The 15,738-nt window shown below is 38.6% G+C and overlaps 1 protein-coding gene across 8 annotated transcripts in view; it reads left to right on the forward strand.

Annotated features, from left to right (window-relative positions):
• SDK1 (sidekick cell adhesion molecule 1) overlaps positions 1 to 15,738 on the forward strand; it is an 838,709-nt gene that overhangs the window by 294,396 nt on the left and 528,575 nt on the right. For all 8 annotated transcript variants that reach the window (XM_057528493.1, XM_057528492.1, XM_057528494.1 and 5 more), the window contains exon 2: positions 1,973 to 2,132. In XM_057528493.1, coding sequence (XP_057384476.1) covers positions 1,973 to 2,132 — 160 coding nt within the window. The remainder of the gene's footprint in view (positions 1 to 1,972; positions 2,133 to 15,738) is intronic.

Here is a 15,738-nt window from a genome sequence, read left to right on the forward strand (position 1 = left end):
GATCTTCCTGGACCAGGGCTCGAACCTGTGTCCCCTGCATTGGCAGGCAGATTCTCAACCACTGCGCCACCAGGGAAGCCCAAGGATTCTTTTATTCATTCATTCATTCATTCTGTGCTGGGTCTTAGTTGCGACACATGGGATCTTCGTTGCTTCATGTGAGATCTTCGTTGCCACATACAGGATCTAGTTCCCTGACTAGGGATCGAACCCGGGCCCCTGCATTGGGAGCGTGAAGTCTTAACCACTGGACCACCAGGGAAGTCTCATTAAGATAGGGATTCTTGAGAAGAAAATTTCTCTATTGAGAAACCTGTGACATTTAGAGTCATATAGGATATCTGGATTCTGGAACAGATTATCTGGGGTTTAAATCATGATTGTACCACATACTGTCTCGGTGGCCTTGAACAAGTTAGTTTCCCTATGCCTCTCTTTACCCATTTGTAAAATGGGTATAATAATGGCATCTATTTTGTAGGGCTTTCGTGAAAATTAAATCAAGTAATACATATAAAGCATTGGAACAGTTTCCAGCATAGTAGATACTCAGTGAACACTAGCTATTACTGTTAATTTTGTTATTATTATATTTACTCATTGAATGAATATTTATTCAGTATCTACTTTGTTCCTGGCATTGGTTTAGAAATTCAGAAGTGATTGAGATCGTGCATGGGAATCCACTGGGTATAAGTCACGGTTTGTTAGGGCGTGTTGGTGGGAGGAGCTTGGTGAACCTGAAGGATGGGAATGCATCAGCTTGCAGGGAGCTGGGGAGGAGCGCCCAGGGTGGGGGAGGAGCATAGGCAAAACCGCCCACCCCACCGGGGAGAAAGGGCTTAGCCTGGCTTAAGAGTGAAAAGCAGAGTGTGCTGGAGTGTTTATTCCTGAGTCGAGAGGGTAGGAGGCCTGAAGGATAGACAGACCTGTTTATGTGGGTGTGCCCTGGGGATTTTATTAGAAAAATGATAGAGCTAGAATTGGAAGTGTCTCCTATGTTCATATACTTTTTAAAAATTAAGGAAGCATCCTACAAAAATTGCACCAGTCAGATACAGAATGATTTTCTTTGAATTTTCACAAAGTGAATGGCCCCGTGTAACCATATTGAGAAATGGATCTTGATGTGCTCTCCACGAGCTGCCCTGTTACACACCCGCCACCATCCCCATCCCCCAGAGGTAACAACGCTCACCCTGACTGACCTCTAACACCACAGACTAGTTTCGCCTGGTTTTGAACTTTTCTGAACTTTTGCATGGAAGCATATGCTGTAATTTTTTCCTGTCTGGCTTCTCTCACTACACATACGTCTGTCTGTGAGAGCCATCCGTGGTGTTGTGTGTTTTGTGTTGTGTGTTGTGTGTAGCAATAGTTGGTTCGTTCCCGTTGCTGCAAGCTGTTCCACTGTATGAATACACATGGGTTTCCAGTGTGATAGCCCCCTGGATGTCACCGAAAGAGGCAGTGTGTGTGTGAGATGAAAGCTGGATTGTGATTCATGTCATTTATGTATATATGTTAATCTTGCTTATCCTAGTCACCTTTTTTTTTTTTTATAACTAAGTGAAGGTTATATTTTTCTTTTAGAGTCAAGGTATAGACCCTTGATGGTTACTTTAAGAATATAATGCCTAGTTAAAACCAAGGCTTGCATCCGCAGAGATTGCCCAGTATGCGATAAGTAAGTATTAATCACAAATGGAAATAACTTGGATGAACTTGTCCGGTGCTTTCACATGGTGCTGTCATAGAGCATTCAGCCTTTTGAAATATTGTCTAGGGTATTGCAGGTTTCTAGGGGGTCAAGGATAATTTGCTACTTAATTGGGCCAAATAGCCATCATTTCTGCTTTTTAAAATTAGGTCTGTTTAAATAAGTGATTGATTAATTGGATGAATGACGTATTTTCACGTGCACTTCATTCAGTTTTTTTCCTTTCTCTCTCTTTTCTCTTTCGTATTTCAGACGACGTCGCGCCATATTTTAAAACGGAGCCGGGCCTTCCGCAGCTGCACCTAGAGGGGAACCGTCTCGTCCTCACCTGCCTCGCTGAAGGGAGCTGGCCCTTGGAATTCAAGTGGATGCACGATGACAGTGAGCTCACCACCTACACCAGCGAATATAAGTAATTGATTGCTCGAAAATAAGATTCCGTTTCAGCTTGATGTGTTTAGAATATTTGCCTCTTGGCCATACTAGCGCAAGCGGGGGCGGGGGGGGGGGGAATATTGGATTTAATTTGTCATGCGTTAAGGATTAAAGGCATAGATTTGAACATATAATCAGAATGTGATTTACTATGCTGATACAGGTCGTATTCACACTTAGGAAGTCTGTCGTTATATTTGTAAAAGGAAGCCCGTTAGTGAAATCACCAGACCAAAGAAGCTATAGTTACAGAGGAATGCGAGTAACAGCTTTAGCCTGATAGATTTGATTTCTTGTGGCAGCCGCCCCACCCACCAGTATTGTTCCTGTCTGAGGAGCGTAAATGCTTAAACAGATACCTTTAGGTCATAGCTTCTGGAGCTCTGATTAGTCAACAAACACCTTCCTGGCTAACTTTCAGAGTTGGGATGGGAAAAAGTGGAACTATGGGAGGATGGGCATGAGTACAGCATCTACACTGAGCAGCAAAAATGAGTATTTATTGAACACCTGCCGTGTGCTAGGTACTGGGGGCTGAGTACAGAGGACTGAGATGGGGGAAACGGGAGGTCGGGTCACGTCTGAGGTGCAGCTTCGCCCAGGAGGCATCAGGATCAGCTTCCCAGCCTCATCACCTCCTTGCAGTGCTTGATGCTTTTCTGGTTTTGTATCTCTTTACCTCCTGTTCTGTGGGAGGATTATGCTGGGTGCTCCAGTTCTGAGTGGGACGGAGAATTAGCAGCTGCCTAAACCAGTCCCAGAGGCCCCCAAATCAGCAGAAACCAGCAATACCATGCTCTTATTTAAATGAAATAAGAAAGAGAATTGGCTGTCTAGAGAGATTTTATTTTTATTTATTTATTTATTTATTTAAACATAATCTTCCCTCTTGATTTATTTTTGGCTGCGTGGCATGTGGGATCTTAGTTCCCCAACCAGGGATCGAACCCGTGCCCCCTGCAGTGGAAGGGCAGAGTCTTAACCACTGGACCACCAGGGAAGTCTCTAGAGGTATTTTATGTAGAGTAATGATCTTCTCAACATGGGGCACAGCCCACCATGCACACTTTACCTCAGAAGTTATAATATGGTGGTCCATGAACCACATTCAGCCTGCCTGGAACATGGTGCGGGTATTTTAAAAATCAGTTTAAAAATATGTGTGGATATATGCACAGTAGATATTTCTTAATTGATTGCCAGCATTTAACACTTGTAAGACTTCACATAAAAATCTGCTTTTCGGTCCCTCTTGAAGAGTCAGCAGGCATGGCTTCCTGGGTTTGCAGCCCCACACAGAAGCTGGCCCTGGCAGTGCTGCCCTGGGGTACAGGCATGGATACCAGTTCTCAGCACTCTCTGGTCCCTGCCTTGTGCCCCACTTGCTTTGCCCAGTCCCATTATCCACCTGCCCTGTTTAGTCAGAGGAGTTTGTGTCCTCCTCTTTCATCATTAGGCCTGTACTGTCAGAGGATCTGCTGCTGTGAGAACAATTTACCCTAATAGTTAAGAGCTTGTTGAAATCAAACAGACCTAGGTTTGAATCTCAGCTCACCACCAATTAGTGTTAGCGGTATGACCTCGGGCAAGCAGCCTGTTAGCCCCACTTTCAGAATCTGCAAAATGGGAGTGATCAAACCTCATTTGTGGTGGTGTGAGCATTAAAAGGCTCTAATGTATGTAAAACAGCATATTTTCTGGCCCACGAGCAATCAGTTAATAAATTCTATTTTATCATAATATGACATGGGGATTGGTTTGTTAGAAGGGGTATTAGAAAGCACAAAAAAAAAGTGAGCTTAGAAATGAGAACCATTATGAACAGTGGGCTTTGATGGCAGATGACTTGAGTTCAGATACTTCTATTCAACTTATTATCTGTTTGACTTTGGACAAGTTATCTAACCAGCTTGATCTTACTTCTCCCATCTGTAAAATGGGTATAATAAAACCCACCTTAGAGGGTTCTCATAAAAATTAAATGATACCATGTTTCATATGCCCCAGGAGAAAGGAAGTGAGGTTTCAAAAGAATCCATATTTTTTTCCTCATAAAAAGAAGTAGTGATGTGGGTGATCTATAACAGTGGTCTTAAAACTGGGGTATATGCCATGGAGAGTGGCAAAGGAATAGTTTTCTAGATCTTCAGTTTCTACATGCATGTTTTCTGAAATTGAGCTACCTGAGAACGTGCCTCTGTGTTGGCACCTGCCAGTTCCCTTTTCATACCTGCTTTGCGTTATTTCTTCCACTTCACAAAAGAAGGACACACCTTTCCCAGTGAGTCTTCTGTGAAACCACACCTTCAGGGTGCAAGACAAGCACAGTTTAAAATATTGGGCTCGAAGAAGCCTCTTTTAAACATTCCATAGAAGAGCTCCTTGCCTTCACTCTATACGTACTACTTTTAAGGACAGAGTATGACACTAGAAATGGGATCTTTTGACCAATCTTGGGGTTTTCTTAGTTCAGATGTATAGGTGGTCAGCAAGAGCTGTACCATTTTTTTGTGAACAACCTTCCCTTTTCCATTCTCCATCCATCATCAAAGTATATATTGTGCCTCAAGGAACGTTTATGAGAACAAAGCAGAGAAACATCTGCAGGAATTACCGCAGGCAAGGCACCTTGTTTTATCCAGGCTGCAAGCTTAGTGTAATGCTCTGTGGTGTACACACTTACACATAATAGAATTAGAATTTTCAAGATTTGTTAGAAATAAAAAGCCCTTTGAGAAATACTCTTCTCTGAAACACACTTGTCTTCGTTTCACCTACCCAGAAGTGAAAAGAGCTCGGGGAGGCTTCAGTGATAGATCTCAACGAGGAGGGGGTGAAAAGTTCTGTTTACTTTCATCAGATCAATGTGCCCTCCTGATGTAGAAGGACCATGCACTATAGGAAAGTTTGTGCTTTATATTTTCTCATTCATTCGGAAGACACTTTCGTTAACTTTTGCAAAAAGATATCATTTGATATTCTAAATCCATATTCATTTTTATTACTTCAGTGTGTTTTGCTTGCTGGTACGCATCAGCCTCTTCTCTACTTGTCTATGTCTTCGTGTACTCATTAGATTTAAATTAACTGTATGCAAATATGTGGTCAATACCTTCTTTTCTTTTTGTAGTAAATTTCTATCCAATTCTGTTCATTCTGATAGTAAATAACTTTCCATTCAATAAAATGTGAAGTAATTGGATAAACAGCCACTTTCAAGAGACATATCTCCTTTCTAAGTTTTTAATGTTTAATAATTATTTTTCAAAATTCGTAATACATTGATGTTGTTTTCATTAGCTGTGTGGTAATAATAATTACAATCCACAAGTAATCCAGATGAAATTTTTTTTAAGTGCTTAGACTATTTTGACAAAAGGAAATTCTTTTTAAATTACCATTTATTTGTATATTTTTATTTCAGAGAAGTATGTTGGGTAATAAACAATAAGTATCTTTCAGGCATAGAAAAATGTTACATTAGAATAAAATTCTGTGGGATAAATGGATTTAATACTCAAGTTCAAAGAGTAAAAAGAAACAGTATGAAAGCTCTGTCAGTTCATTTTTAAGCAATAGAAAGTGTGGCTATCAAAATCATTATATTAACTTCCATTGGATACATTTAAAACAGTGTGTGACAGTTTTATTTTAAAATGCCAAAACATATACTATGCCATTATTGTATATGCAACTATTTAAACTTCTATATGACAGAAAAATTTTGGTGTCAACTTAAAAATATGCGAGGAGATTGAGCTCTGTTTTGCATTGCTCTTCGCACCAGCTAATTTACCTGTTAACCTGACACACCCTGGATAGTCCTCAAGAAGACAAAGCATTGTTGCTTGATTGAAGCAGGATTGAGAAGGTGGTTCATTATATATGCACCATTAAAACAGGGTAGATGCTTCACTACCATTTCACCAGAAACTCGTTAGGAAGATATGGGTTATTCTGAAGCAAAATCGGTTTAGGTTAGACGTGATAAATTATATTCTGTTCACTGAGGGCTTCAGACACTGAGATGGGTTATCAAGGATCCATTGTATTTTGTCATCATTTTTTTCAAGATATAAAACCTGTCTAAAAATCTTACGCTATTTTTTCAAATTACTCTTTCATCTGCTTCCTTCCAATAAGCACCTTCAGCTGTCATATGTTAACCTTCACGAGGCTGCTGTAAGTCTCAAATTGGAAAACATACTCTATAAAAACGGTAGCTGTTTCCTAACTCCACCCTTTGGTGTCAGTTATGAAAGTGCTAACCCTAAAAAAAGCAAATATTTAATATAAATTCAGCTTTTCCATCTTTGACTAAAAATAACATTTTCTTTGCTGCTTGTGTTATAAACTGAACAATGAGTTTTAGTAAGTTTCAAATGTTATATTGTTCATAGTGATGCTTATATCCATGTTTAGGCACAGATGGCTACACTGGGAAAATGAGAGTAGTTCAGTAATTAAACAAAGTTGCTTAAGTGTCATAGGCAGATTTGTCTCCATTTTTTTTTCCCCAGAAAATATTTACTGTAAATTATTTTTTCTACTATGGGATAAAAAATATTTTGTAATTATATTCAAAATATATATATATGCCCAAAATTTCTAGTGCTAGGCACAATACTCGTTCCAGCAGGAGGAATAATTGGATACTCTAAATAGTCTCCTTACATGATCTGCCTCTGGTTCAATTTCTGTTACAGTATAAACAGTAGAAATTTGATGGATATTTATCTTTTTATTTCAGTAAAAAAATAGGAATGGTTAAGGGAAAATTTACTTTTTCTTATGTCCTATAAAAGAACGAAAATTCTACAATATCAGTAAAATTTATTAAATACCTGGGAATAACCTTTATAAGAAATGAGTAGAACATGCAGAAAAATAGAAAACCTCACTGAGAGAGTTGAAGGAGAATTCTAGATAGGCAATCTAAACAACCATAACACTGGACGAAGTATATAGAATAATTGTTTTCAAGATACTGGACATCAGGCAACCGAAGGTGTGATGGCTGAGAGATGGAAAACCAACAAGGTGAGCCCTGTGATTGCTCGGCTCACTGCCCTGAGAGAATTTCCAGGCTGTGGCACAGAGAGGGAGAACACAGGTGAAACCTGGAGGGATCCCTGCGGTGAAGGGAGCTGAGAGTTCAGAGAGATCAAGGCAGAGTACTGGAGAGGAGAGAGCTGTGTAGAGGGTGAACTCTGGAGATCCTCAGAGGTTCTTTGTCTAGTATTTAGCAGATTATTCACTGGCACATTCATGTAAGGAGACTGCCCAGGGACCCAAAAAGTGGAGGCAGTAGTTCCCCAGGTTCGCACAGCATGGGGTTCAGTGCCTCTTCTCAGCAGCCAGACTGAAAAACCTTGTAATCCATGGGGTTATTGGATAGGGTACACAGAAGTGTCCTGGGTCTGTAGTGGGGGTTACTAACCCCGGACCAAACACAGCTCTGGTCCTGCCTAAGAAATCTTAAAAGCAAGACCAGAAAGGATCAAACCATTTCCAGGTATCTTTGCAGCACTGGAGAAGAAAGCTCAGGAATATTTATAGGAGTACAAAAATATCCAGCACCAAAATTTACAATGTCTAGAATCCAATCAGAGATTATCAGGCATGTAAAGAAGAAGGAAAGCGTGACCCAAAATGAGAAAAATCAATCAATTGAAACCAAACCAAAGCTGACACAGATGTTAGAATTAGCAGAGAAGTGCGTTGAACCATCGTAACTGTATTCCATGTGATCAGATGAAACATATAATGTCTGAGATGAAAAACACATTGGATGGGACTAGCAGATTAGATGTTGCAGAAGAAAATATTAGTAAACTTTAAAATATAGCAATATAACTCTTCAAAATGAAAGGCAGATAGGAAAAAAAAGAAATCAAACACAATGAAAAGACCATTAGTGAATTACAGGACAACGTCAAATGGCCTAATATATGTATAACTGGAATCCCAAAGGAGGCAGGGGTGGAAAATTATTTGAATAAATAATACTGAAAAAGTTTTACATTTGATGAAAACTACAAACTCATCAATGCAAGAAGCTCAACAGATCCCAATAATGGAGTTACCAGCCAGTGCAATAAGAAAAAGAAATAAAAAGCATCTAGATTGTAAGAGAAGATGTAAAAATGTATTTTATTGAGGGTTACATGATTTCAGAAAATGATATTATCTTTAAAAAGCTGCTAAAATTTATGTGTTTAGCAGTGTTACAGGATGCAAGATGAGCATACAAAAATCCGTTATATTTCTGTATACTAGGAAAGAATAATCTGCAATTTATTAAAATCTATAATTTTTATTAAAACTATCTTATAAATATATTTTTAAAATATCTTCAAAAATCTTAGAGATAAATCTGACATGGAATTTGCACATTTTTACACTAAAAACTATAAAGCGTTGCCTAAGGAAATAAAAGAAGACCTAAATAAATGGACAGATATTCCATGTTTGTATGTCTGAAAACTCAGTATTACTGCCATGTCAAACTTTCCCAGATTGATCCCTTGGCCGTACCCTTTAGGCTTGAGACCCTGAGACAGAACCTCATCACTAAGCCATGAGTTAGACTCCTATACCTGTTTTTATATTTTGTTTTGTTTTGAATCTGCTGAGGCCCCTACTCATCAGGCAAGGTCCGTTTAATTGAGAACCCTTTTCTTAAGTGAAACATAACCAGTTGGTTTCTTCATCAGCCAGCCAAACTGAGTGCGACTCCCACCTACAGCTTCCCACAAAGGGCTGAGTTCCCCAGGTTGTTGAGCTTCAGTTTTCCTAACCTTGTTTACAGTCATTCTTTTCTCCTGGTTCACTCTTCATTGGTCCTGTCCTCTGGGAGCTGCCCAGCTCACAACAACAACAGATTGTATTTTGGTTCAAATGAACTCGTCTTGCCCATTTTGACTAAAATAAGTATTGGGTTGGCCAAAAAGTGCCTTCAGTTTTTAAGTAAAAATAAAAGACACATTTTTCATTTTCACCAAGAACTTTATTGAACAACATATTCACACATTTGTTCTACTACCTTCTGCCATTTTTCAGGCAACTTCATAATTCCATCTTCCCAAAACTTTCTATCTTTTTGAGCAAAGAACTGTTCCAGGTGCCTTTTATAGTCTTCCAAGGAATTGAAATTTTTTCCATTAAGAGAATTTTGTAAAGACCTACATAAATGGAAATCCAAAGGTGCAATGTCTGCTGAATACGGCAGATGAATCAGAACTTCCCAGCCAAGCTGTGACAGTTTTTGCCTGGTCATCAAAGAAACAAGCTGTCTTGCATTACCCTGACGGTAGATTATGCGTTTTCTGTTGACTGATTCTGGACGCTTTTCGTCAAGCACCGCTTTTAGTTGGTCTAATTGGGATCAGTCCTTGTTGGCATTAATCGTTTGGTTTTCCGGAATGAGCTCGTAATAAAGGACTCCCTTCCAGTGCCACCATACATACAACATCACCTTCTTCGGATGAAGACCGGCCTTTGGTGTGGTTGGTGGTGGTTCACTTCGCTTGCCCCACGATCTCTTCTGTTCCACAGTATTGTACGGTACCCACTTTTCATCGCTCGCCACAATTTGTTTTAAAAATGGAATGTTTTCATTACATTAAGTAGAGAATCGCATGTGGAAGTACAGTCAAGAAGGGTTTTTTTCGCTTAACTTATGTGGAACCCAAACGTCAAAGCGATTAACATAACCAAACTGGTGCAAATGATTTTCAACGCTTCATTTGGATATTTTGAGTATGTTTTGAGGCTGTCTCCCACATGGTATAGTGTTGATTGTTCTCAATTAATGTCTCAATTTGATTGCTATCAACTTCAACTGGTCTACCGGACCGTGGAGCATCTTCCAGCGAGAAATCTCCAGCACGAAACTTCGCAAACCACTTTTCATATGTTCAGTCAGTCGCAGCACTTTCTCCATACACTGCACAAATCTTTTTTTTGCATTTCAGTTGCACTTTTACCTTTCTTGAAGTAATAAAGCATAATATGCCAAAAATGTTGCTTTTTTCTTCTATCTTCAATATTAAAATGGCTACACAAAAATTCACCAATTTTGATGTCTTTTTTTAGTGCATGCTGATATGACAGCTGTCACATACAATCTAACAAAATTGTTTCAAATGAAGTTAAAGACAACTAAGTGCTACTAGAGCCATCTTGCGGAAAAGACCAAATGAACCTTTTGGCCAACCCAACCCAGTAGAACCCCTTATAGTTCCAAGCTGCTTAAGGCTTGGGGTAACTTTCTTATTTCCTAGTGCCCAAGATGCGAATGGTTGGGCACTTAGTGTAAAGCTTTCAACCTAATTTTGGCCTTTCTTCTATATCACATGGTTATATTTAGGAGCCCTGGAATTAACAAATGAATTTTTCATTCCTAAGGCATCCAGTCCTTTTGTCTATTTGTTTGTAAGGAAGGGGAAGATAAACTTTGGCAGGTAAAAGTGGGTGGACTATTCTCATCTCATTCCTAGTCGAAGTATCTGACATTGATTTCCAAGGCTTAATTAAAGTGCTATGAGTCTGTGCTGTCTTGTTCGATTTTGATCTCTAATATTAATATGGTGTGTCCCAATGCTTATATCTCTCCCACAAAGTTGCGTATCGTTTGTTTCTGATTTTAATTGACCGTCTTTTCAACTCCATGTGGTCATAGCAGATATGATTGTTTCCGGAGAATTTCTGAAGCGGAGTAGCATTGAACTTTTAAAAGTTCTTACTGGAGATGACTTGGATTTGAAGAAGTGATTCCATTTGACTCATTCATCTCAGGATCATTGTGGGTTCTAAGTGGAGAACTTTAGCCAGAGTGACCAAACAACTCTGTAACATGATTGTCGACAAGTGCTTCCATGAGACAAGTGAAAGCTTTTTCATTTACGTTTCTAATTCACTTGTGCTAATATTGCAACACTTAATAGCTTAGGTCTTCTTTCCATTGTGTTTTGGTGTGGATCATTTTGACTGTGTAGAAACTAACATTTCCCCTCATATTTTAGCCCTTCATATAACGGTTCTAGATTTTTTTAAAAAATATTTCTAGAGAACCTGGCAATATAAAGAATTAAGTAAACAGAGATGAATAAAGGACTTTTAGCTCTAAAAAAATCTCTGTCTTTCACAAAGATTTTCTGAAACTCCATTCTTACTGACTTGAGAGAGCATTGTCTCCTAATGACAGATCTGACAGACTAGTTCCGGTCATGTGTCCATGTTTACCAAAATGTGAATTTCTCCTTGACTGTCCCTGGTTTGATAATAGAAGGTAGGAATGGATGAAGAATGAATGATCCCAAAACATTGTTACTGTTAGAGAAAATCACATAAACCACAATCCCAGAAGAAGATTCCTGGGAACTTTTCAATGTTAACTCTAGAAATTTTGAATTGGCGTTTATAAGTGAATATAAAATTTAAATGCAGTTATTCCTGGTATGTGGATACTCAGCATCCACTTGGTCCCTGGAGGGTTTTCAATCCCCAGATTTATATTCCCAGACAGATTCCGTAGATGCTTCCTTAGCCCATCCCCAGCAGGGACCTGTTTATTGCCTCTTTCAACTTAATGCAGAATTTTCAGTAAATGAAATAGAGATTAAAGAACTTTAGCGAGTATAATGTTCCTATCGGCTAACTTCTATCTCTATTATGCTGTTTACTTTAACTTCATACTGATTACTGTAACTCTTTTGAAAGGATTCAAAACATAACCCTCAATTTGCTTAACGTCTAAGACCTATTAGTGAGCTGGACACACCTTCAAAATTTTGTGTCCGTCTCTTTGTTAACAAGTTTCAGTCTGGATTTCTCATTTCACTCTTTGCTTGTGGCGAAAGTCAGCTATGGACTCATTCCACTTTCGACTGTTGCTGTATTTTAAATGTTCATATAGGAAATTTATAAAAATAAAATTGAAAATACAATTATTTGTAATCTTGTTTCCACAAATAGAATGGAATTAGTTCCAAGAAGGATATAAATGGCTTAGTTTTGTTTTCGTTTTTTTTTTTCCTAAACCTTTTTTCACTTTAAAGATAATAATGGGCTTTGGGCCAGGCTATAAAAGTTTATTATAGAACTTTGTTGTTTATTTTCATGCAGAATAGATACTTTCATACCAGATACTTTCATACCAGAATAGATATTTTCATACTTTAATTTTTAAAAAATTAAAGCTGTGGGGAATAGTCTTGTCTGGAGTGGCATAAAATGAATGTAGACCCCCCCAAAAAGAAAAAAAAACTTTTATCTAATTTTAATGGGTATGAAAATTCTTTCTCATGGATCGAGTTGTGTCCACTGACCTTAGAGGGAGAAGTATGGGTTTTCTCTTCTATATCAAAGATGTGGTTTCGTTATTCTGAACTGTGATAGGTCTCTGTAGACCTGTGTGCTTAGAGCATTTAACTCTTGTTGGGAAGAACTGCTCAACAGTAACTGTTCCAAAGCAGATAGTATTTTGTCAGACATTTTCTAAAATTTTAGTGGCTCATGGCAGGAATACTCCTTATAAAAGATTAATTAGTCTCAGTTTTGGGGGGACTATTTACCACTTAATGATTCTTAGTGGTTAGCTGGGAAGCCATGATTTTTTAAAAAGAGATGATTCAGTGAGGCATTATTTAGGTTTTTCTGTGACCATGGTGAGTACCTAGTAACTTCAGAAGCCTTTTCAACCAAAATTATTTTGGCTACATTCTGGGGAGTTCTAGGACAAGCCAAACAAACCCTCTCTCGTTGAAACAAAAAAGGAAGTTGTCACCTGGACATTCGGTTGCTCTTACAGTCACTGGACTGACTGGACATTGGGCAGGAAGAGAGGGAGGCGAGCCCATCAGAGCCAAATTGCCCCAAGAGCCAGTCCCATAGGGTCCTGCTGCTGGTACTGCTGCACCCTGCTTGCCACTGCTTGAGCCACTGCCCCTATGGGCACTGGACACTTGCACCGCTCCCCTGATCCGGGGCTCCATTGCGCCCCACCGCTGCTGCTGTTGGACAGATTCTCCTTTAGCCCTGCTCCTGTGCATTGCCAGCCCCAGATCTGAAAGCCCAGAGCATGTGTGTGCAGTGGTCCTGTGGTATCTCATTCCTGTGCCCTGCTGATGTAGGGGTCTGCCTCCACCAGGACTCTTGGTGGAGAATTCCCCAAATGCAAGAACATGGTGCAGACCCTGGGCACACAGAAAATGTCAGGTATCCTCTCCAGGCAGGGCTAGTCAAGCAGTTGTTCACGGGCGGAAATGGACCTAAAACTGCTTCTTGGAGAAGTTCTAGGGTTGCTCTTGTTGCCCATTCCGAGTGGCAGTTTGGAGCTGAGGTATTCTCCTACGTAGCAGAAGTGAATGTTTAAACCCTGGGGTTTGTTGTGGTTTTGTGTTTGATTTTCTTTAATTTGCTCCTCCTGATAATGAACTAGCCCTGGAAAAGGTTCTGTTAGTCTAGTAGATTCTGCCCTGAAACAGTGAACACAAACATTCCCAGCTGTGCTTATCTGAAATAGGAGCAGTCATTTTCTATATGTTAGTGGCATATGGTGCTAGGATTTTATCATATTTTCTTATAAGGAGCCAGGATACTTTCTCTGCTTAAAAATGTGTGTTTATAAACAATAGGCTTGCAATGAATATTCCCATCTGTTGGGTAAACATAATTTGTGTAGGAATTCCTGTAATAGGTGGAGTACTTTGCCACTTTTTTGTGTATCTTTTCCCTGGTGAGACATTAGACTAAAGAGACAGTACAAAACAGCATATGCCTAATATTCAGTTTTGTATCTGGTTTTCCCAGTTGTTTGAAAGCAGTGCTGTTTTTGTGCATTAGTACACAAGATTACTATAGAAATTTGTAAGAATATAAAATCTATTCAGGATACTGCAAAAAAGGAAAAATGAAATGAATAACAATCATATAAATGTGGTTAGTTTGCAATGATAAAACTGCTCTTGTAGCTTTTCAAATATGTACTCCAATAACTTGTGTTATTTCTTTTCTGAAAACTTTTATTGACTTTGTTTTAACCTAATCTCAAAACCCCTCCTAATTATAATCATAGTGTATAATAATCAAAGCTGCTCATCCGTCTAGTCTTGATTTGTAATTTAAATAAATGGCGTTGACTCTTTGTGTTCAGTTTGGTATTGTTCTGATTGTCTTCACTAATTAATTTTTTGTTTGAGATAAACCATTCCTCAGAATAGAATAAAATTTTGAAGACTGAGATTCAGCAGTATTTTTTCATAAAATATTTTATTAATCTTGCTGTAAGATCTCAAGATGGTTATCAGAGGGTAAACACACTCTGATTAATATTTGCTTAATACTGAATTACCTGTATTGTCCAAATGTTTCATTCACTTAAAAATTATGCCTATCAGTTCCTTTTTCCAGTTGACTAATTGGACATACTTGAATAGAAAGATGAGCAATTAGTTGAATATAAGTGATTTTAAGGTATGTGTAAGAGCTGAGCAAATAAAGCATACCATACTTGGTGCCTTTAACCTGATTTTTTTTTTTTTTTTTTAGGTTTCTCTGATTATACTTTGTAAGAGGAAGTATTTTTAAATTGAAGATAACTATTACCAGAACATGTTTTTAGAAAGGATAGCATCACTGTGTTTTCTCTTTTTTTGGAAAGTAGGCTTCTATTTGATTGGGTTTTAGCTCTCTTATTCTTTCTTAGGATAGGCACCCTCCCATGTGTGAAAATCAAGCCTTATTCTTGATTTTTAGTGAACATGGCTTAGAAACCAATTAAATGCACTCTTCTAAGTAGCATGAAAGGTTTGAGCTCCGGAGCTGCAGAACTCACATGAAGTGTTCCTCGGTTGTACCTCCTGCTTGTTCGTGGATTTAAAAATATCCTGAATTATAAAACTAACCATAAACCTAAACCAGGACTTTTATGGAAACCGTATCTTCTAGCTACCTTTCCCCCCCATAAAATTTACTGACGTTGTTAGAAAGGCATTGATTTGAGGGATGGTTACTTATAGTCGCAGGAATGGAAAATACAAATGAAATAACCTCTCAGCCAATCAAGAAAGTTTTAAAAGTTAGTGTCAAGCCATATGTGAACTAAGGAAAGTGTGTAAATGGTGTTGGGAGATGTCTGCTCGCTGTGGGGACTGGAGAGGGGAGTTGTGCCCTGATGTCACTGCTTGCTTTGCCTGAATGACACCTGTGTCTCATCCTGCATTGTTTGAACTTTGATGCGGAATGACACAACACATTATGTTAAGACCATTGCCAGTTGTAGAAATAATTTTTAGAAATTCTGAGAGACAGAATTATAAAAAAAATTGAAAGGTCTGGTTTACGTGTAATGATTTTTAGCTATTTAATACTTCTTATTCATTCAGGCAGTTTTGAGTGATATCTTTTGATACTACGCGATGGCACGTACACGTGATGGTACAATGGTGAACAAGACAGTTCCAGAACTAGCTTCATGTGATATTTACAGCCTAGTTGGAGAGACAAATAGCAATTAAATAATCTCACAAATAAATTGCAGTTGCAGTAAGTGTGTAGGTCAGGGAAGGCTTGCATAGATA

Source organism: Balaenoptera acutorostrata, chromosome 15 (genome assembly GCF_949987535.1).
Source record: "Balaenoptera acutorostrata chromosome 15, mBalAcu1.1, whole genome shotgun sequence".
NCBI classification, from domain to species: Eukaryota; Metazoa; Chordata; class Mammalia; order Artiodactyla; family Balaenopteridae; genus Balaenoptera; species Balaenoptera acutorostrata.